The 22,934-nt window shown below is 42.0% G+C and overlaps 1 protein-coding gene across 11 annotated transcripts in view; it reads left to right on the plus strand.

The window, feature by feature from the left end:
- The window catches only part of ank1a (ankyrin 1, erythrocytic a), a 117,049-nt gene that overhangs the window by 61,228 nt on the left and 32,887 nt on the right, over positions 1 to 22,934 (plus strand). For 8 of the 11 annotated variants that reach the window (XM_048242764.1, XM_048242757.1, XM_048242761.1 and 5 more), the window contains 22 exons: positions 2,383 to 2,484; positions 5,064 to 5,162; positions 5,425 to 5,523; positions 5,737 to 5,835; positions 6,251 to 6,436; positions 6,544 to 6,642; positions 6,801 to 6,899; positions 7,099 to 7,197; positions 7,366 to 7,563; positions 7,678 to 7,776; positions 8,448 to 8,546; positions 9,288 to 9,386; positions 15,730 to 15,927; positions 16,064 to 16,162; positions 16,270 to 16,368; positions 16,752 to 16,949; positions 18,896 to 18,994; positions 19,140 to 19,238; positions 19,580 to 19,678; positions 20,194 to 20,286; positions 20,507 to 20,579; positions 20,852 to 20,872. In XM_048242764.1, coding sequence (XP_048098721.1) covers positions 2,383 to 2,484; positions 5,064 to 5,162; positions 5,425 to 5,523; positions 5,737 to 5,835; positions 6,251 to 6,436; positions 6,544 to 6,642; positions 6,801 to 6,899; positions 7,099 to 7,197; positions 7,366 to 7,563; positions 7,678 to 7,776; positions 8,448 to 8,546; positions 9,288 to 9,386; positions 15,730 to 15,927; positions 16,064 to 16,162; positions 16,270 to 16,368; positions 16,752 to 16,949; positions 18,896 to 18,994; positions 19,140 to 19,238; positions 19,580 to 19,678; positions 20,194 to 20,286; positions 20,507 to 20,579; positions 20,852 to 20,872 — 2,455 coding nt within the window. Of the gene's footprint in view, positions 1 to 2,382; positions 2,485 to 4,562; positions 4,853 to 5,063; positions 5,163 to 5,424; positions 5,524 to 5,736; positions 5,836 to 6,250; positions 6,437 to 6,543; positions 6,643 to 6,800; positions 6,900 to 7,098; positions 7,198 to 7,365; positions 7,564 to 7,677; positions 7,777 to 8,447; positions 8,547 to 9,287; positions 9,387 to 15,729; positions 15,928 to 16,063; positions 16,163 to 16,269; positions 16,369 to 16,751; positions 16,950 to 18,895; positions 18,995 to 19,139; positions 19,239 to 19,579; positions 19,679 to 20,193; positions 20,287 to 20,506; positions 20,580 to 20,851; positions 20,873 to 22,934 lie in introns of those variants that run through there. The other 3 variants (XM_048242767.1, XM_048242758.1, XM_048242763.1) reach the window with 3 other exon arrangements.

Consider the following 22,934-nt stretch of genomic DNA (forward strand, 5'->3'; position numbering starts at 1 on the left):
AGAACTGAGATAACTACTCAAGATAGATGTTATGCCTTGTCCTTGTTCTTGAGGTTTATTCCCAAAGTTAGGCCTAAAACCTGGAATTGCAACTTCAAGGTGGAAGCAGGCAGTCACACACATTCACACACTGAAAACTAAACACGCTCAAAGACACAAACATAAACACAAACAACTGGAAAGACACATCTATTTTTGTCAAAGTGTTGTCCAGCCACATTAGTAATTTTATCTGATGTGACAGGTGTGTCAGCATACTTGAGTGATTTACATATGTGTACTGTATGTATGCATGTGTGTCTGTGGGCGAACGGATCGTTAGATCTGACAGGAGTATAGTTTGTAGTTCAGGGCATGACATAAGGGAGGAGATATGGGTATTGCCTTACTCAAAGTATTTAGAGACAGAAAGAGAGCGAGCCATTTTACAACTTCACTCTTTATTATCCTCAGTGCCACTCTTCTCCTGCGCTACATTTCAATGCGAACGGCCTTTTCACAAAGAATTGTTTGTGTTTCACACCAAATGCTAATTGACATTTGAAGTGAAAGAGGAGAGTAGGTGACCGGCCGAGAAGTATGTTGAGGACAGGGCTGAGAGAGGGGCAGAGAGAACGAAGGAGTTGCACAGAAGCAGGAGATCATTGGGAAAGGGTGGGAGCTAGGAAAAGGAGTGTGGAGGAATAAAGAGAACAAGAGAGTTATCAGAGAGGGGGACATGACAGAGCGGAGGGACTCTCCACTTGTGAGTATTGATTTACTGCAGAAAAGATTTGTGCTGATTTGGCTACTATACAAGTGTGTGTTTAAGTGAGTGTCTCCATTACTGTAGTCATCCACACAGACACACACACACACGCACGCACACACACGCACACACATGCCCATAAGTTTCCTAAAAAGTCTTGGAATTATCAATATGATAGCTGATAACTTCCTATTCCAGATACATACGGATCATAGTGTCATTATGAATAGGAATATCTATTCAGCTATTTCTAATTTCATGCACTCGGTCTCTGCTCACATGCACTTTTGCGAGTGAACGTTTCTCTGTCTGTGTATATGAGTTCAGGTAGTGTGTTTTTTCTTCCTGTCTGTTTGCGTGTGAGGGCAGGTGAGGGGCGATCAATGGGCCGCATGTTTATGTCCATCAGGGAAACATTTTGTTGAAACAGAGATGTTCATCCCATCACCACCTCTCCCTAAATGTCTCCTTCTCTTGATCCTCTCACCTTTGTCTTCCCTCTCCATCTCCCTCTCTCCCTTCATCTCATCTGTTTCTCAGCCCATGCTTTGTTCCTCTCCTGCCCTGTCTCCTCTAGCAGTCTCTCATTTTCTATGGTGTTCCTCTCCTGCCCTGTCTCCTCCACCGGTCTCTCATTCTCTATGGTGTTCCTCTCCTGCCCTGTCTCCTCTAGCAGTCTCTCATGCTCTATGGTGTTCCTATCCTGCCCTGTCTCTTCTACCAGTATCTCATTCTCTATGGTGTTCCGTCTGTCCCCCTCTGTCCAGATCCAGAAGAACAAAGCATGTGTACAATCAATAAGAAAGAACATGCTAAAAAACAGTGGGCAAGAGAGGCATTAACGTCTAAGGCAGTGAGTTAATGACTCACCTGACTCAGTCATTAGCCGAGTGCTATACTGAATCAAATGTACTTAAAGTCATGGATCCTACTTGTATCTCACCTCAGGCACAAAACCTCTTCCTGAACTTTCAACTGACCTGATGCTTAAACCCTACCCCTAACCTTTAACCTTTGAACTTTTCCATTGATATCTCATAATGGCAACACTACAGGGGTTAAGTTAACATGACCAGGGCCAGGGGCTAAGCTGGAGGAACTATAGACCCTTTCAAGAGAGTTCCATTATCACCATCATAGTTGGCCCCACAAGGCTTCCGTTTTAACATTCCATATGTTATCTTAATGCAGAGGAAGTAGATTGGGAACCAAATAGAATTTTCAAGCATTGTTTGTGTTTTTATTGTTGAAAGGGTCAATACGACTATGTAAACCACTCTGCTGTGAAAGTTTGATTGTGACAAGGAGAGGATTTTGGAGTCACTTTATTAAAATCTGAAACCAAATTTTACAAGATCTAGTTTGATACTGTTCAAGAAGTTAAAGCTGTACTGTTTTCAAGAAGTTAAAGCTGTTCTCAACCCCTGGGTGATATAATTGAACTCTGTTGCTTAGGATGTGTCTATATGTCTATGATGTTGTTATGGTATTTGTGTTGTGCAAATGTTGGGTTTTTATGTGGTAGGTGTATGTACGTACCTCGATGTATGTATGTGGGCAACGACAGCTCATCATTTTTTTTACTGACTTCAGGCTCTAGATGTGATTCTCTCTTTCTCCTTCCTCTCTCTTAGGCTGATGCTGGTAACAGTTTTTTGCGGGCAGCTCGCTCAGGGAACCTGGACAAGGCCCTGGACCACATAAAGAATGGTATAGATATCAACACAGCCAATCAGGTGAGAGCTTTCCCACCCACATACAACTTAAGTAATAAGGGTTCTTACCTGAAGCAATTGATTCACCCGTAGTGGATCAATTTATAAATTGTAGATCACACAAGGGAAAGCAGGTGAAATATTTGAATGTGTGCATTTTATACCCTTTTCTTTTTTGATCTGTTTAACTCAGCGCCTTCATCTCAAATGGTTCAATTACTGAATGCCTTTTGGAGTATTTTGCGTTTTATCTAAAAAAATGTTTTTTTAAAAATCACCTAAACATTGAGATAATTGACCTGAAGCCAACAGATCAAATGTTTACTTAACATATTTTGGATATTTAATGTTTTGCTTTATTATAGTGTGTTCAGTCTCTTTACTTCCCTCTCTGTCCCTGTGTACAGTCAGTCAGCACGGTGGGCTAGAGTTACAGTCTCTTGCATCACCATGCAGATCTGCTCTGCACCTCAGTGCAGACATAAATGTTAGCATTCTCACAGTGACGCACACTTATCTAACACTCTTACAGCTATTCAACATTTATAACCTCTTTAGGTGAAGTTTACTTTTGCCTGTCCGTGCTATAGACACACATAAAACCAACTGTGTGAAAATACAGCACAAAGAATGACACGAGGAAACAGAAGCAGCGAAATGATGAGTCTTAGCGAGAAAGAAAGCCAAGCGAAGGAGACGAGAACAAAGAGGCACAGGTCTGATTCATCACCGCTGCTTCTTTTGCTGCGGGTATCCGGGGAGTCCCGTTTATTACATAACCGTGATGGAATAGACTTCACAGCCTTCACAGCTCAAATGCGTAAACACTCGGCCTGTGCCAGACACGGGGGAGGTGGAGGGGAGGGGGGGGGGCAGCCTTATCAGAAGTGCTCAGAAATCCCCCACTGGACTGCTGCCAGGCACAGAGATGCAGAGCCCGAGGGAGAGGCTCACAGGGAGAAACCATACTTCAATATCAAGATTAAAAAAAAAAACACTTTCAATTAATGTACAAACCATTTGGTAAAAACATACTGGAGCACTGCAAAATTAGATCTGATACAATTAGAAATTGGATGGCAAAATTAGATCTGATCCCAACTCGCCACGGTTGTGACAGATACAATTCTTCTGAACATACCTGGCACAATTATGCCCTTGGAACATACTGAACAAGTTAGAACCTTGCAAAACCAACTGTGTGTGTGTGTGTGCGTGCGTGTGTGTGTTTGCGTGCATGCGTGTGTGTGAGAATAATGAGCTCTGGTTTCACAAGCACCTGCAGTGATATTCATGTCCCTGTGCTGTGGTATGCAAATCACAACTGTAAGTGTATGCCTGTACTGTATGTGCGTTCTCTTGGTCCACTCCTCCATCTTGCTATACTTTAGCCTGCTCCTGTGGGGCAAGGCACAACAGAGACACACTCTCTCTCTGACACAGTCACAAAGACCCTGGAATAAGATTTGATTAATGAGTGTTTGGGTAGCCTAGGAAAAGATAACACATTGAAGTACTGTACATAAAAGTACTAAAGTACTGTACATGAAGACCCTGTGGAAGATTCCAGTGTGTGCAAGTGTTTGTGTATAGAAAAATATACACCTGTAGGTATCCTTTCTAAATGAATGCTCCAAAGATTTTCACTCACAAATACACACCTACATACAGGCACGCACGCTTTTAAACCATCAAATATAATGTGATGGCAATGATTGATGTTGAGTAATGTGTATGGTGACATTCGTACCAATGGTGAAAGCCTGAAGAAGAGTGTGTGAGATAATTTCACTCTTCTTTTGATGTCACCCGTTCCAGAGTCCCCATAGTGTGTGCTCCCATTCTCTCATCCTCTCTGTCTTCCTCTTCCTCCTCTCTTGCTCCCTCTCTCTATCTCTTCCTCTCTATCTCTTCTTTCTGTTTACGTTTAAATAATCATCTTCCTCTCCTCCTATCCTCCTTTCTTTCCTCCCCCCTCCCTTTCTTTCTCACGCTGGGCGGTGTGTGCGATGGTGTGTGTGTGGTCTCAGGAGAGCAGGGGGTAATATCAGTGGAGTGCGTAAGGTCCAACCTCACATGTCCTGTGTGTGTGTGGAGGCGGTGTGAGGTCAGACCTGTCCCACTCCACTCCTATTCTTCCCAGAGAGACCACCGGCCTGCCATGCTCTTCATCACCACCACCACCACCATCATCATCACCGGCACCAACATCATCACTGGCACCACCAACACTACCAACATCACAGTCACCATTTTAACAGTCCCTGTACTCACTATTGGAAGCGCTTTTGTGTGTGTTGTACATGTATGTGTGTGGGTGTCTCGCTATCGTTCCTCCATTGTGGTGTTGTAGTTGGAAAGCTAACCTACAGATTAAGGTGCTTGTGAGGTGAGTGATGGGGTAACTACAGCGTGAGTGTGTATGAGATAGAGACGGAGACGGAGAGTTTGTGTGTGTGTGTGTGTGTGTGTGTGTCTGTGTGTCTGTGTGTGTGTGTGTGTGTGTGTGTGTGTGTATGTGTGTGTGTGTGTGTGTGTACAGTATGCGTGCTCTCTGAGGGACTCTACAGTGTGAGGTGTGTGTATTTGTCTGTCCTCAGAATGGGTTAAACGGCCTACATCTAGCCTCTAAAGAAGGTCACGTCAAAATGGTGCTGGAGCTACTACACAATGGCATAGTCTTAGAGACCACAACAAAGGTAAAGAACACATTCAAATTCACAAATGCGATGCAAAACACTGGTGCCTAACATTCTCATGCAAAAACAGAACAAAAAAATGGTCACCTTAGAATTCAGAGACTACTATTTGTGCTCACGTGTTCAAGTGTGTGAACATTAATAATTAATGACTGATGATATTCTGTTTGTAACATAATTTTAATGTTTTGTTGTATGTATGTTTATCCCATGTATCTACGTGCGTGCGTGCATTTGCGTTTGCGTGTGTGTGTGTGTACAGAAAGGGAACACAGCACTTCACATAGCTGCATTAGCTGGACAAGAGCAGGTGGTCATGGAGTTGGTCAATTATGGTGCGAACGTCAATGCACAGTCCCAGGTAACAAGTACATTCTCAAGCATGGACATACTCAAACTGCCATGTTAGTCTGACACACATACTGCACTCACAATGTTCAAAACCAGCACATACATAAATATCACAAACATCACAAACAAAATTTGTTGTTTGTTGTTGTTATTCAAAAGTGTAGTGTACGTATATCTGTAATGTATGCAAAATAATGTGTGCATGTGCCTGTTTGTCTAACAGAAGGGCTTCACTCCACTTTACATGGCTGCACAAGAGAACCATCTAGAGGTTGTGAAGTTTCTTCTTGAGAATGGAGCTAACCAGAGCATTCCAACTGAGGTAACGGCCAATCAGAGAGCTTAACTACGGTCGACCTACCAGTCATTTTCTGTTCCACCTCTTTTCTCTCTCTCTCTCTCTCTCTCTCTCTCTCTCTCTCTCCCCTTTTCACTCTTGCTCAACTGGCTCAAGTTTTTTTTATTCACTACTTCCCCATTCACTACACCTTTCTGTTTTACACTCTTCTACTTATTCATTTCATAATCATTAAATTATCTTTATCTCCCATAAATCTTTATCTTGAAACGTATGCTTACCATATGACAGCACAACAAAAGGTAAACACGGGTTATGTTGCCTTTTGTCTTTTTTCTTCCTCTCTTCTACCTTCACTTCATCTGCCCTATCATCTATGCCCCCCCCATTCTCTGTCTCTTTCCATCTCTTGTGTCTTTGCTTTCTCTTTGTCTCTCAGGATGGCTTTACCCCTTTGGCCGTAGCTCTTCAGCAGGGTCATGAGAATGTGGTAGCTCTGCTCATCAACTACGGCACCAAGGGCAAGGTCCGCCTCCCCGCGCTACATATAGCCGCGCGCAACGATGACACACGCACTGCCGCAGTGTTGCTGCAAAATGACCCCAACCCCGATGTGCTCAGCAAGGTACCACAGGAGTGTGTGTGTGTGTGTGTGCGTGTGTGTGTGATATAGTGGTTATGTAAAGGGGGAGTATGTTTCTGACATCATGTGTTTTCCATGGTGCTTTGCAGACAGGTTTCACGCCACTGCACATTGCTGCCCACTACGAGAATCTGAACGTGGCCCAACTGCTCCTCAACCGAGGAGCCGATGTCAACTTCACACCGAAGGTGCGGTACACACAAAAGCACACTTTGCTCTCACACTCTCGTAACCACACAGATACAACATTTTCCTATAAATTGGACAACACGTAAGTAATGGCCTAATGTGTCTCTTAAAGTGGGATGTAAATGTGTAAATTGACATGCATTTATCTTTCCTATAGAATGGAATCACACCTCTCCACATAGCAGCGAGGCGAGGGAATGTGATCATGGTCAGACTGCTGCTTGACCGAGGAGCCACCATCGATGCCAAGACTAAAGTAAACACAGACAAACTTTCTCACGAACATAGAAATATACACAATTACAATTAAGCAGGCTAGAACACGTATGCCAAAATGTACAGATTCACAAAGCATTGTACACATGCCAAAATGTACCCATTTCCCAGATTCAGTCTTATATGTATCTTCTTACCAACATTTGGAATGACCCATTTTTCTCCCAATCTCTACATAGGATGAGTTAACACCTCTACACTGTGCAGCAAGAAATGGCCATGTTCGCATCATAGAAATCCTCCTGGACCAGGGAGCTCCCATCCAGGCCAAGACCAAAGTTAGCCACAACACCACATACTCACACCAGTGCCAGATAAACACACACACACACACACACACACACCACCCACACACAGAGATTCAATGTTATCAATCACTCAACAATGACTAATAATTAAAGAATCTGCACAGATACAAAGTCGCTCTCTCTCTCTTCATCTCGTAGAATGGCCTTTCTCCCATCCATATGGCAGCCCAAGGGGATCACATGGACTGTGTGCGGCAACTACTTCAGTACAATGCTGAGATTGATGATATCACCCTGGACCACCTAACCCCATTGCACGTTGCCGCCCACTGCGGACACCATCGCATGGCCAAAGTCCTTCTTGACAAAGGAGCCAAACCTAATACACGCGCCCTGGTGAGTAGTCTCCCATGTATTACATCCACAACAGGGTGAACGCACAGTGTCCCACACAGTCTACAATGATGCTGAAATAACGCTGACTGCAGATTGTTGCATATGTGTTCTTAGAATGGTTTCACACCCCTTCATATTGCCTGTAAGAAGAACCACATGCGTGTAATGGACCTTCTGCTCAAACACGGAGCATCGCTAGAAGCAGTTACAGAGGTAAGAGATGTGCATGGATGAGTTAAAATATTGATTCAAGCAAATTGTTTCACATTACATTACATTTGGCTGACACATTTTTAACCAAAGCGACTAAAACATGGTAACAGTTTAAGTTTTAAAGCAATTCTCTCAACAATTTAAGGACAATTTTAAAACGGTAGAGTACAGTAAGAATAAGTGCATCAGTGAGTGCTGTTTTTAAACAGTTGAGTGTCAGTTCAAGACAGGTGGAAAGTGCTAGGATCAGCAAGACTTGTTGTAAGTAGTGCTATGAGAGGAGATGTTCTCTAAAGAGCTGGGTCTTCAGGATTTTTTTGAAAATGGAGAGGGATGTCCTTGCCCTTGTAGGAACTGGCAGTGTGTTCCACCAACGAGGATGAAGATCTCACACATGATATGTCATTTCTACTTGACCTTTGACCCCACGACCTAATAAGAGGAAGTTGTAGACTAATCACTTACCTAATCAGTGGATGTCGTGGTTAAATAAAGCTATGTATCTGTATTTATAAAAATGAGTAGGTTGATACATAAGGAGCTGGGAGTGAGACCGGCTAAAAACTCCACAGTGCCCTTTTAAGGCTTTGGGCAAATGTTAAATACTTAAATTGTTAAACTACATGTCTCAGTTTAGGTTAACGAACCTGTCTGTTTGTGTTTGTGTGTAGTCTGGTCTGACCCCACTGCATGTCGCCTCATTTATGGGTCACCTGAAGATTGTGACGATTCTGCTACAAAAGGGTGCCTCTCCTCATGCCTCCAACGTGGTGAGTCAATCCATCCACTTACCTTTATTTCTCGTCTTTATTTATACTTCCAACCTATTTCAATCTCCCCTATTCTTCACCTTGATGTAGAGGTAGGGCTGTGCAATTAATCGAATTTTAATTTTGATCTCGATTTTGGCTCCAAAAGATCCTAAAAACCTCATTATTGCGATCCTTAGCATATTGCAATGCAACAAGTATTGTGATTGGATTCTGCGATAAATTGCAATTCATGTCTCCCATATTATTCAAAGGCATTACAAAAAATAAGAAAAATAAGGAAAAAGTGTTCAACTCACTTCAAATGTCACATTTAATTCAGTGAACAACATTATTTTCTACACTTTAACTGAAGTGCAAAAACTTAGTAGGAGGGTAGTGCAACTTTTTGTTGAAAACCGAAATACACCCACACTTTCGTTGTAAAAGAAGACAGAGCGTCCTGTATAGCGCCACAACAAGCGCCACCTTGCAAATTTAATGTTATCAGAGTAAACCCTGAGTAAACCCGACTCAAACAAAAGTCAAATAGATAATTAAATTATATAATTAAATATTGCTATACTTTGACCAAAATAATCGTGATTATGATTTTTGCCATAATCGAGCAGCCCTATGTAGAGGCCTACTTTACTCTCACACTGAAATAAATGCCATTCATAAGTCACTCAAATATGGCTAATTTCTGTGTTTGTGTCTTGCTGTGCCTATAACACGCACTCATACTAAACACACTTTCAGAAAGTGGAGACTCCTCTGCACATGGCTTCCCGGGCGGGTCACTGTGAAGTGGCTGAATTCTTGTTGCAGAATGGAGCTCCAGTTGACGCTAAAGCCAAGGTAACTTTCATTCAGTACTTACCTGCCTATCACCAACACACTTCCAACTCATTAACTTGAGTTGAACCTAGTTACTGACACTGATCTATCATTCTGGGCTTAGTCTTAAAATAGATTTACACACAGTATACAAAAATGGCAACCCGAATACAAAATGCTTACTAATAATCACCAGAAATTGATTTAAAGGTACACTATGCAAGATTTTTAATATAACCTTGACGAAGCCAATTTGATGGTAAACAAGCCTGTAATAGGGGAATCGTTCACCTAGCATAGCTATGCAGCATAGCCGTAGTGAGTCACTAACGAGAGAACCAGCCATGCAACTTCAAGAATAGTCGACCCGAAGACATCTCGCGAGAATCGTGAAACATTACCTTCCCTTTCCGGGAAGTAAGAATCAAATTAAATTTCTCCATTGAGAACTGGATTATAAGCCATTTAAATGGTAAACGTCCATGGTAGACTTAAAACTACACTACCCAAAATCCTAATGTGTAAAAGCAGAGCCTTTGATTGGTAGAGATCAACGTTGCCATGGAAATGTTTATGCCTTAATTCCCGCCACTGCACGTTTGTTTACTCGCTGGAATCAATATGAATACCGAGGCTGTCAGAAGCGATGTGTGGCTATCCGATGAAAACTGTTTTTCTCATATTGAAAGTTGAATTTACCAATGGAAACGGTAGGAAATTAGTAATCTTGTTTTACATTCAAAACTAAGCATGTTAAACTATCATAAGGCAGTGGAAAACAGGAAAATGTATTTGCGATGGCTGATGGCTCACTCGTAAATTAAAATATGTACACAGTCTTGTACCTTTGCCTTGTTTTAGTTTTTTCTGTTCGTCGTGAACTGTTGTATGATTACGAGACATGTCATAGCTGGTCAGCCTATAGACCTCAACAGTCACGCCCACAGCCGATTCCAGAAGTAAGAATCCAATACAATTTTCTCCATTGACAATTGGGGTATAAACCATAAAACGTAATCGTCCATACTAGTAGACTTAAAACCAGTTACGGCTGTACTAAGCGATTGTATATATGCTCATATAAACGGCAAAAGTTCATGGGGCACCAATCTTGTTTTGAGATAAATGTCTTTTATTGTCTTGGATAAGTACTTCATTACCCATAATCCTGAACAATCCCACAATCCCACAGTGATGCCTCTGATTGGTGGAAAGTCCGTCACGGGATTGTGGTTTATATACAGTGTTTGGAATAACGCCATTTAAAAGAACGACGTTAGGTAATGACGTTATTTTTTCACTAACGTGGTAATCTAACTAATTACTTTTCCCATCGTTACAACGCCGTTAACGTTACTGGATGTTAAATGTGGTGCGTTACTATGCATTGATTGAATAAACTGTGTGTAATCCGAACGCACCCTGGCTCACAGCTAGTGAGGAGGTGGGTTAATAACGACGTAAGCGATTATAATTGGCTAAGGGTCATGTTTCATGATAGCCAATCAAAGCCAGTGTTTTTACACACTTGCCAGCACATGTGCCACACACACACACACGCAACAGCTAAAATAGAGATTCGACGAAACAGCAGAGGTCAGGAGCAATCCGAAAAGTTGGCATTTTCAAGGTGGAGATATAAGCACTACTTCAAATTCATTAAGGCAAGAACGCATGTAATGTGTACATTATGTCCAGGAGCCGAAGACTTTGTCGACATCCGTTGTAAGCAACTCTAATTTAATGAAGCATCTCACACACGCATCTAAAGCTAGTGACCAAAAACACCGATACCTCCACCACAGATGATAGCTCGCCATCCACTAGCAAAGAAGGACTCGGAGCAAAGTCCTCCAAGCAGCAAAAGCTAGATCTTTCTGCCTCACAACAAAAACACAGGCTGAAGTCAACCGTAGGTCTGTCGATGTGCAATATCTTGAATTTCCCCTTGGGGATCAATAAAGTATCTATCTATCTATCGAAAGTTATGTAGCCTACAAACACCTGTCTGTTCTACTCATTTCAACTGGCTGCTCAAAACTGCTCAAAAAATCCAAATTCTTTGACATATAGCAACTTTTTTTTTTTGTAACAGTAATGCAAATAGTTACTTTCCCTGGTAACGAGTTACTCTTATCATAGAGTAATTCAGTTACTAACTCAGTTACTTTTTGGAACAAGTAGTGAGTAACTATAACTAATTACTTTTTTAAAGTAACGTTCCCAACACTGTTTATATATCACACAAACTTAGTCAGGGCCGATACACCATGAAATAGACCACTGTAAATGTTAGTTTTAACTTTTGAACTAGCTGATAGCCCAGTTAGACACTGCAGTCAAATGGTTAGCGGTTTGGCCATCCATGCCCCAGAGGCAACATTTTGCTGTTTCAAGGATGAAAACAAGTGTCCAAACGAGTGAAAACCACTTTAAATCGGGTCACATTATTGAGTGTAGTGTGTCCAAGAGTCAGCTTGTGAGTTTTGTAAAGGCCAGCATGAAGGACAAGACCTAGATGCTACAAAGTTGTGGTGAGTTTTGCAGAGAGGTTGGTAATGCTAGTTAAGATTAGTTTACTTTAGCTAGGCTACTGTAGCCTTCATACTGTATGAGTGATATCAACCATACTTCATGCATTTAATGAACATTTTGTGTAATAATTCAGGGCAAGTTAATAAACTGAATATGATGATGGTCCAAGAGCAGACCATGCACCGGTCCATGCATCAGTCATACGAAGCACTGCACCATGTTGCTAACGTTAACGTTAACCGCTTTCACACACATACGCAATATAAAATACACAATGATAAATATAAAATTAGGAGATAGTTTTGCCTGTTGTTAATCCTTTACCTCTGCAACAAAAGCATTTTTATTGTGTACAGGGGGAACAAGCCACGAAAAGTAGGCTATTTACAACTGCAGAGTAAAATATAAATATATCACGACTCTAGGGGGGGCTCTACAGTCACAAAAAATACCTGAAACTGCATAGTAGTTTATACTTTAAACTTCTAGGTGGACTTTGTAGGTCAAGTATTTGGTAATTGTGAGGAATTGCACAGTGACTGGTTTTTGCCGGATTTGGGCATGCATTTTTCACAACATAGCTCCCCCTGCAGCTTCGGTAGCAAGTGACTGCTACGCTAAACCCCCTCTAGGGCCCACTCGTGGCCCACTGGTTAGCACTCTGGACTTGGACCGGAGGGTTGCCGGTTCGAGCCCGACCAGTGGGCAAAGCGGCTGAAGTGCCCTTGAGCAAGGCACCTAACCCCTCGCTGCTCCCTGAGCCGCCCGTTGTAGCAGGCAGCTCACTGCGCCCGGGATTAGTGTGTGCTTCACCTCACTGTGTGTGCACTGTGTGCTGTTTGTGTTTCACTAATTCACCGATTGGGTTAAATGCAGAGACCAAATTTCCCTCACGGGATCAAAAAAGTATATATACTTATACTTACTCTAGCTAGCGAGCTAGCCATCAAGAAACCAAGCTAAACACATACAGGGCTCACAATAAAACGGTCGAGCAAACACATTGTTCAAGAGACTATCAAACCACATTACAAAAACGAAGTTCACCCAAGAGTAGGCTACTTACAATTTCAACAGCAACAAAGCCAAGTCCGTTTTGCAGTCTTCTTAGAAACTACAATCTGACTACATTTTCGAGGCAATTGGATACTTCCGCTGAGTCACATCTGGATTTCCTCAGACTGGGAACAGAAAGTTGCATATTCGGTTTTTTCCGCGGAGAAGCGATAGGGGGAGACGAAGCACCCATCAAACTACCCAGAATGTGTTGTAGAACCATCAGAACGACTCTCAACCTGCATTAAGGTCATTTTTGCTAAAATTGTTGCATAGGGCTTCTTTAAGAGCCAAGCTACCATGCAGCTTACAAATTCAAGACATAATACTAGGCCTATAATTTATGCATACCACAACTAGGGTTGCAAAGGGCGGAAAATTTCCGGTAAATTTCCGGAAACTTTCCGGAAACTTACCATGGGAAGTTAAGCTGGGGAATTTTGGAAATATTCCAAATTGGAAACTTTAATGGAATTAAAGGTAATTATGGGAATTAATTGGAATTTATGGTAATTAACTGTAAATTTTGGGTAATTCATACAAACTGTTTCATATATAAACAAACATTTTGTTTCGTAATAAGCAATTTGATTTGAATGTTTGTATTTTTGCTTAGCTTAGCATACAAAGTTAACTAGCATGCTAGCGGGAATCCCATTCTCTGCCTATTGTTTACTAGCATGCTAAACTAGCAACACTGAACTGCCCAAGATACACCACACCACTCAACAACAAAATCCGATTTGTTGGAACCTTTTTTTTCCCATGCACATGAACGCACCATAGGTTTCCTTTATGTCTAGCCTATGCTGATTACTGTGTGCATGTGACTGACTGATGTGCAGGGTACAAATTCGACTGAAATTGCATTAAATCAGGTTGTTTTAACTAATATTATGCTCTAGATGGGGTTTTGTCCACTACATTTAAGTTCCCTGTTATAGACTAACTTTCCATATTAAAAATTCCCAGTTTATTCCCATTAATTCCCGTTTATTCCTGTTAATTCCCATGGAAAGTTTCCAACTTTGAAAATTCCCGGAATTTTGCAACCCTAACCACAACAGATTTTTTTTTTTTTTCAGTCAAAAAACTGAACCAGGTCAAGTAGCATCAGCATAAAGCTATCTCAGTTTCAACACAAGCATATTAGAATGGTAACAGTTTAACCTTTAAAGCAGCCTTTCCTTGACTTTAGGCCTACTTGCAAACTGTTGTCCAACTCCTGCACCAGCTCAGCTGCTGTTGTTCATCGGGCTTATGCCTCCTCGGAATGGCCCTGACCACCCAATCCATTACATTTGCCTATATTAGCAAATAATATACCGGTTTACATCTCTTCCAGCAAATAATTTGTCTTTATCATTTAGTGATTGCCCAAATGACCAGATATCACTGGTGCCTGATGCCATACGAATAATCTGGTCTTGAAGTAACACAGTTGCATGCATATTTGATAGTACAGTGTCTTTAGCCCATTGAACAGACATCATGATAGCACTTTTCTTTCATCTTGAGGCAAAGATCCTTCAAAACAAATTACAAGCTAATTAACGTTACCTTGTCCCTTCACTTGATGTGCCTTTGAGGTAAGGTTGGTTATTTCACAAGATGTTACCAAGATCTTGAATTGAAAAGTAATCTTAATTATGATGTGTTTGGTGGCCTAAATGTATCTAGCAGTTCACCAAGTTAACTGTTACACTGTAATCCACTATAATATTTATCTAAACAGATAAATTAAGTGTATGCGTGGCTATGCTAGTTAACTTAGCTACCCTATCTAAAAATAGCTAAAATAGTCTAATTAATTTAGCTAGATGACCTTAGTAAAATCAGAGCGAGGACTGACCATAGAGAAAGAGTGATAATAAAATAGTATAGTAGTATAAAATAGGGACAGACAGAGAGTCTATTGACATCGTTTAATTCATTGTCCCCCTGACAAATTAGACGCTTTACCATGCTTTTCATGTTCTGTCAGCATTCATTGACATACGATTAGCATAGATAGCACTGACATGACTTACCAGAAAAGCCACAGAATGTCTTCTGCTCCTTTTCGCGCTACTGTCTTGAAAGGTCAGAATATTATGAAGATACCACAATCGTTCTCTCTCACATATGGCCTGCTATATTGTCATGTATTATTTAATTTAAATTAAAATATGAAGTATAACACAATGGTCGTGCTCACAAGGAACCACCATTTACCACTCTCCCCTAGTAGAAGACTTTTTTACTGTGCACGTGACGTGCCGCTGCTGCCAATGCTATGAAGTTGGTAAGATGGTGGCAATGTTGTTTGTCTTAAGTCTAGACATTACATTACAAGTTTCATAAGTTTAATGTGGACAAACGGTGGGTGACTATGGCTACAGAAACAAACCCTGCACTAGCCTAGAAATCTAGACGCACCCTAGCGGCGGCAAATTAATTTGCTCAGCCTGTACATTATATACATTTCAATGATATAGGATGGCCCGCCAGGCTAACCCTACACATAACAGACCCAGAGAAAATTATATTTTATGTAATTTTGGCAATACTAAGGAATGCAATTGCAATGTGTGTGACTGGCAGAATCTAAAATATTTATTATTTGTACCAAATGCTATACAATATGATAAAAAAAGATAACAAATCACCCTCCTTATGTAGACTACTCATAAGTGGAGATCATTAAAATGTCCCTTTTTGTTTAATACGTATTTGTTGTTTCAATATAGCTTGTGATTTCAGGGAAACATCTGATTTCTGATTTTGTGTTCAGGACGACCAAACTCCACTGCACTGTGCGTCTCGGATGGGTCAGGAGGACCTGGTGAAGCTGCTACTGGACCACAAAGCCAACCCCAACTCCAGCACCACATCCGGGCACACACCCCTGCACATCACTGCACGGGAGGGACACACACAAACTGCACAAATTCTTCTGGACATGAATGCACAGCAGACAAAGATGACCAAGGTACTGTATGCACACACAGACACAACCATCAAGGGACTCAGGAGTAATGAAAATATGCTGGTGTTTATTTGACATCCTCTTCCCTGCTCTCTTCTTCTCCCCTCATCTTTTCCTTTGTCTCTCTCTCTCTCTGCAGAAAGGCTTCACACCACTCCATGTTGCATCAAAATATGGGAAAGTGGATGTGGCCCAACTCTTGCTAGAAAGAGGAGCCAACCCTAATGCTGCTGGCAAGGTGTGTGTGTGTGTGTGTGTCTGTGTCTGTGTGTGTGTCTGTGCATGTGGGTGTATTTGTGGATGTCAGGGTTGAATGATTGAGTTGTGGTCCTTTTTTGTCTCCAGAATGGACTGACTCCGCTGCATGTGGCAGTACATCACAACAACCTAGATGTGGTAAACCTGCTGGTCAGCAAGGGGGGGTCACCTCACAGCGCAGCAAGGGTATGCACACACACATACACACACACACACACACTGTCACACTACAATATTTAAAAATGTCCTTCACAAACACACACACACACACACACACACACACACACACACACACACACACACACACACACAATGTGTTCTACAGACACCAGACCGGTCTGCATTGGGCAGCAGGATAGAGAAATGTACGATGTAGTAGTATATAACTTAATCCCTGAACATCCAAGTAATCCATCAGTAATGAAGGTAACCTCTAATGAAGGTCCATGAAAAACACTGCCACACAAACAAGTTCCACACAAATAGTCAGCACACACACACACACATGCACAAGATCAAACAAATGCACATTCCCACACACAAACATCAATCTCTCCTCTTGTGTGTAGAATGGCTACACCCCCCTGCACATTGCCAGTAAGCAGAATCAGGTGGAGGTGGCCAGCAGCCTGCTGCAGAGTGGGGCATCGGCCAACGCAGAGTCTCTCCAGGGAGTCACGCCTCTGCACCTCGCCTCTCAGGAGGGCAGCCCAGACATGGTGAACCTGCTCATCTCAAAACAGGCCAATGTCAACCTGGGAAACAAGGTAAGGATGAGCACACACACACATTCCCTCCCTCTCGCTCTCTCTCTCTCTTTTTTTTACACGCACACACACACACCTTTATTTACAGTGGCAAAGGAGCTGTGCATTGCAAATGCGTGTCCACAAGCACAGAAGTACTGACACACACAAACACAAGTGTAACGACAAATCACCATAATCTTTGGTAACAATTCAAATTAAGACATTACATATACTTAAAGATATGCCATTTGGTGTTGAACTTCACCTTTAATGACTGAGAATTTTTGATTGTGACTGAATTTTGCATGTTTGCTTATATACTAAGTTTGTATTAGAAAAAATATCTGGATTTATCTGGAGTTTGAGGATGTGAGACTATATTACTGGGTCATTCCACGTCAATTCAACCAGGGCCCACGCACTTAGGTCTCAAAAAATTCTGAAAAAATTACCAGGTGTACCTATGTTACCCAGGAGACACACTGTAAAATTACTCTTATGTAAGATTACTACTTTCCAAGATACAGCCAGTTTTACAGGGGGAGGGGGGTGTCGATTTTGTTTGGCTCTTTTTTTTGTCAAAGTTCACAAGCCCACAGCACAAGAACTAAACCATGTAGGAGGCTCAAATTTTGCATACTGGTACATAAATAGGAATAGTATGTAGCAAAATCGCCACGTTTGGTCTGGATAATCCTGCATGGTCATAGCTGTCCCTCAAAGTTGATACAAATTTTATTGGAGTTTTTGGCTGGGCTCTGTTTAAGCCTTCAGAAGACATATTTGTACTCAACATAGGCTCTTGATTTATTTTCCTTACTGAGATAAGTAGAAACACTCTCACAAAAAACAATGAACAGAAAATAAATTCCTTCAGGGTCTGAACAGCAGACCTAAGAAGTCTAAAAAATCATTTTGGTTCTCATTTTCAGAGCACCTAAACACCTTGTGGGAATATACAAAGATTTTTTTTAATATTTTTTTCTTTTATTCTCAATGATCTCTGAAAATGATACCCAAAATGATTTTTCAGACTTGTGAGGTCTGCTGTTCAGACCTTGAAGGGATTTATTTTCTGTTCATTGCTTTTTGTGAGAGTGTTTCTACTTATCTCAGTAAGGAAAATAAATCAAGAGCCTATGTTGAGTACAAATATGTTTTCTTACTGAGATAAGTAGAAACACTCTCACAAAAAACAATGAACAGAAAATAAATTCCTTCAGGGTCTGAACAGCAGACCTAAGAAGTCTAAAAAATCATTTTGGTTCTCATTTTCAGAGCACCTAAACACCTTGTGGGAATATACAAAGATTTTTTAAATATTTTTTTCTTTATTCTCAATGATCTCTGAAAATGATACCCAAAATGATTTTTCAGACTTGTGAGGTCTGCTGTTCAGACCTTGAAGGGATTTATTTTCTGTTCATTGCTTTTTGTGAGAGTGTTTCTACTTATCTCAGTAAGGAAAATAAATCAAGAGCCTATGTTGAGTACAAATATGTTTTCTGAAGGCTTAAACAGAGCCCAGCCAAAAACTCCAATAAAATTTGTATCAACTTTGAGGGACAGCTATGACCATGCAGGATTATCCAGACCAAACGTGACGATTTTGCTACATACTATTCCTATTGATGTACCACCATGCAAAATTTGAGCCTCCTACATGGTTTAGTTCTTGCGCTGTGGGCTTGTGGGGCTGTGGGACAAAAAAAAGAGGCTGGACAAAATCGACACCCCCTCCCCCTGTAAAACTGGCTGTATCATGGAAAGTATTGATCTTACATAAGAGTAATTTTACAGTGTGTCTCCTGGGTAACATAGGTACACCTGGTCATTTTTTTAGAATTTTTTGAGACCTAAGTGCGTGGGCCCTGGTTCAACTGACGTGGAATGACCCTACTGTAGTGCGTGTGTGTGTGTGTGAGACCTAATGACCTCTGATTTCTCATTATGTGTGTCTTTAGAGTGGCTTGACTCCGTTGCACCTGGTGGCACAGGAAGGGCATGTGGGCATAGCAGACATACTGGTGAAGCAGGGTGCCTCTGTGTATGCTGCCACAAGGGTACTCTCACTCATACAAACACACACACACACACACACACACACACACACACACACACACACACACACACACACACACACACACACATACACTTCTTGAAGAGAATGACATTGTAAGCCTGTGTATCTGTTGTTGTCCCCCCTAGATGGGCTATACCCCTCTCCACGTAGGATGTCACTATGGTAACGTCAAGCTGGTGAAGTTTCTCCTCCAACAACAGGCCAATGTCAACAGCAAAACCAGGGTAAATGTACTGCAACATTGACTAGACACAGTCAAATCTAATGAATTGGAAAACCTGAGGTAAACTGTGGGTGTCCATGGTCCTTAGACTTGCCAGTGAAGCTAAACATGTAAAGATGTAGAGATAAAAACCATTGACATAGTATGCAGCAAGCACAAGAGAATCAATGGCTTACTTCAATATTGTTCAATTCATATGTTAATGATTCAGCTCAAAAGGTTAAGCTCACATCAGTTCCATGTTGTTAGGCCAGAATGCACAGAATTATTGAATTATATACTGTAGTCATGCTTGTGAAAATGCTGGGTCATGCTGATCAAGTTGTTCTGTTGTTGTTGCAGTTGGGATACACACCCCTTCATCAGGCAGCTCAGCAGGGTCACACTGACATCGTCACCCTGCTGCTGAAGCATGGAGCTCAGCCCAACGAGACCACTACTGTAAGCACACTCACACTTACACACACACACACACACACACTCACACTCACGCTCACACTTACACTTACACTTACACTCACACTCACACTCACACTCACACTCACACTCACACTTACACACACTCTCTCTCACACACACACACACACACACACACACACACACACACACACACACACACACACACACTCATACACGCAAGAATCTCTGAACAAACCACTATCATTGAACAGTAAGAACATTATGCACTTTGTGGTGCCAATTTATTTTCTTCCTTTCTTTTCTCTTCTCTTCTCATTCTTCCTTTCTTTTCTCTTCTCTTTTCTTCCTTTCTTTTCTCTTCTCTTCTCATTCTTCCTTTCTTTTCTCTTCTCTTTTCTTCCTTTCTTTTCTCTTCTCTTTTCTTCCTTTCTTTTCTCTTCTCTTCTCATTCTTCCTTTCTTTTCTCTTCTCTTTTCTTCCTTTCTTTTCTCTTCTCTTTTCTTCCTTTCTTTTCTCTTCTCTTCTCATTTCCATAGCATGGCACCTCTGCTCTCGCTATCGCCAAGCGTCTAGGTTACATCTCCGTCATAGATGTTCTCAAGCTGGTCACTGAGGAGACTGTCACTATGGTGAGCAGCATTAATAATGTACAACTTCCAGTGTAAATTAAATCTGTTCATACACATTTAAAATATTATGAGATATAAGGTGTAGAAAAGTGTGCTCGGTATATATGTCATTGAATGATTTATAATCATAATGGAAAAATTATGATTGACGCATCAGTGCATCACTGTATCAAATAAGTTCATAATTTCTTTCTTTCTGTCTCCACTTCTCTCCCCCTAGACAACTACAGAGAAGCATCGTATGAGCTTCCCCGAGACTGTAGACGAGATCCTAGATGTGTCCGAGGATGAAGGTAATCACCACTCTTACCTTTTTCCTATCCTAGGTTTTTATGAGTCTGTTTTATCCGTAGACAAAGCAGAGATATGTGTAATATACAGGAGTCGGTGAGGTCAGTGAGTGTGTGTTGATTAAAAGTGAGAGGATGTGAGGAATAGAGAGTGAACAGATGACTAAGCACATAAATGAGGGGATGACTAAGCACATAAATGAGGGGATGAGTGGGAATGAGAACCATTTTACCCTTCAGTCTAAATTACCATCTGCCTCTTTTGCCTTCTCTAGGGCTCGCACAGCTAACGCTAGGTATGACCATCCATCTCTCTCCTCTGTGTACAGTGCCCATCGACCAGCTTCTGGCATTCTCTCTCTCTCTCTCTCTCTCTCTCTTTCTCTCTCTCTTTCACACACACAATGTTCTCATGGCCCCTTTACTCTCTCACTCTGTGCCTGCAATGCTGATTTTCTCATGGGCATGTTGTGTGTGTCTCTGTGTTTGTACTTGGTAACATTTAACCGTCACTAACGCTGCAGGTTCTCTCACTTGATCCATCTGTCCCAGTCCTTCTGGAGGGGAGGAAGGGCTGGGAGGGCCAATGGGGCCTCCGTTTTCTCATGGTGCTTTGGACGTGCTTGTTTTGTTTGTCTGCTCTATGTGTGTCTGTCTGTAGATGCTGTGGTGAGATGTGCATATCTGCTCAGTGAGATGATTTAGTACTGGGTAAATCAGAGTTAAAAGTAGGTGTGTGTGTCTATCTGTCTCTCTCTCGCTGTGTGTGTGTGTGTGTGTGTGTGTGTCTGTGTCTGTGTGTCTGTGTGTGAGAGAGAGATCCAGAAGGGGATCTCTTGGCAGTTGCAAGGAACTTGGGCATGTGCTGGCAGTTCCTCTCCTCCGGTTAGATGGAACAGGAGAAGCCTCAATCCCCAGCACTTCCTGTGGTAACATAGAGTGAGAGAGAACAAATATTCACACACACAGAGCGAGAGAGAGACAGAGAGAGAGAGAGAGTGAGGGTGAAAGAAATGTTCACACCAATACATGAAAAACATGATATATTCACATTGGCACATGTACACATTCAGTTTACATTTCCTCTCTCACTCTCTCACACACACTCTTTCTCTCTCTTTCTCTCTCACACACAAATGCACACACACAGCCAGACACACACACACACACATGCCTAATCACACACAGACACAGGGAGACAGTGTTGTTATTTTCAGAGAGGGGTTTGGTTTTACTGTGCTGCTGTCCTGGGGCTTTTGGATTCAGTCGCTCGGACTGTTCTGGACAGGAAGTCCTCATACACAGGATTCAGACTGATGAAGTCAGCATGTGCTCTCAGCCGTGCCAGACAGGTGCACCATGGGAAGCAGGTGCTGCTCCCGGTGGTAAAGCTGATCCACCAACCAGAGGCTTAGCAGCTGAGCTTCAAATGCAGCAGGGCACCACTGTGTTTGTGTGTGTGTTTTTGTGTGTATGTGTGTGTGTGTGGGTATTCACAGAGCTTTTAACTGACAGATTGTCACCAGCAAACTAAATATAGAGAGTGTCTTCAGACAGACTGCTGGAGATAGCAACAACTCTCAGCGGCAGTCCTCTCTGGGCACACACACACACACACACACACACACACGCACACCACAGGCATACACACATAGTGAGCCTCAAACATGTTGTGTTTTCAGTCCACACACACACACACACACACTTGGACGCTTTCACACACTCAACCACACACACACACACACACACACACACACACACACACACACACACACACACACACACCTCTGGGTGTCCCATTGCCTGCCTCTGTGGATAGCTGGGAGAGAGCTGTCAGCTTTGTGGAGATGGAGAGTTTCCTACTGGATCTTCTGAGGGAGAAATGCTTCATTAGATAGATTCCCAGCTGTGCTGCAACATTTCCCAGGGGTAAATCCATGGGTGACCGGAGACAAGTAGTGTTCATAGTCGCGTAGTTTTGAGCCTTTGTCATGATGACAGTTATGTTGTAAAATTTAGCTACACAGATGTAACTGATTTGATGCAAGCTAATATGATAATGGCACTAGCATTGGTGTTTGCGTGTCTCTGTTTGTCTTGTTTCTGTGGCTGAGGGTTATAGTTGACTTTTTGTAGATGCTTGTGTAAAACAGGGTGGGGAATGTGAGTGCTCTTATTGTGCTTAGAATCTGCCTGTAAGCGATAACTCTCCAGGGTACATTGGGTGAATGTGAGGTGACTCTTCGGTTGTATAAACTGCTTTTCTGTTGTTCTCCAAAAACTAAGTTAGCTCTGTGTGTGTGTGTGTGTGTGTGTGTGTGTGTGTGTGTGTGTGTGTGTGTGTGTGTGTGTGAGAAA

This window comes from Alosa alosa, chromosome 5 (assembly GCF_017589495.1).
Source record: "Alosa alosa isolate M-15738 ecotype Scorff River chromosome 5, AALO_Geno_1.1, whole genome shotgun sequence".
NCBI classification, from domain to species: Eukaryota; Metazoa; Chordata; class Actinopteri; order Clupeiformes; family Clupeidae; genus Alosa; species Alosa alosa.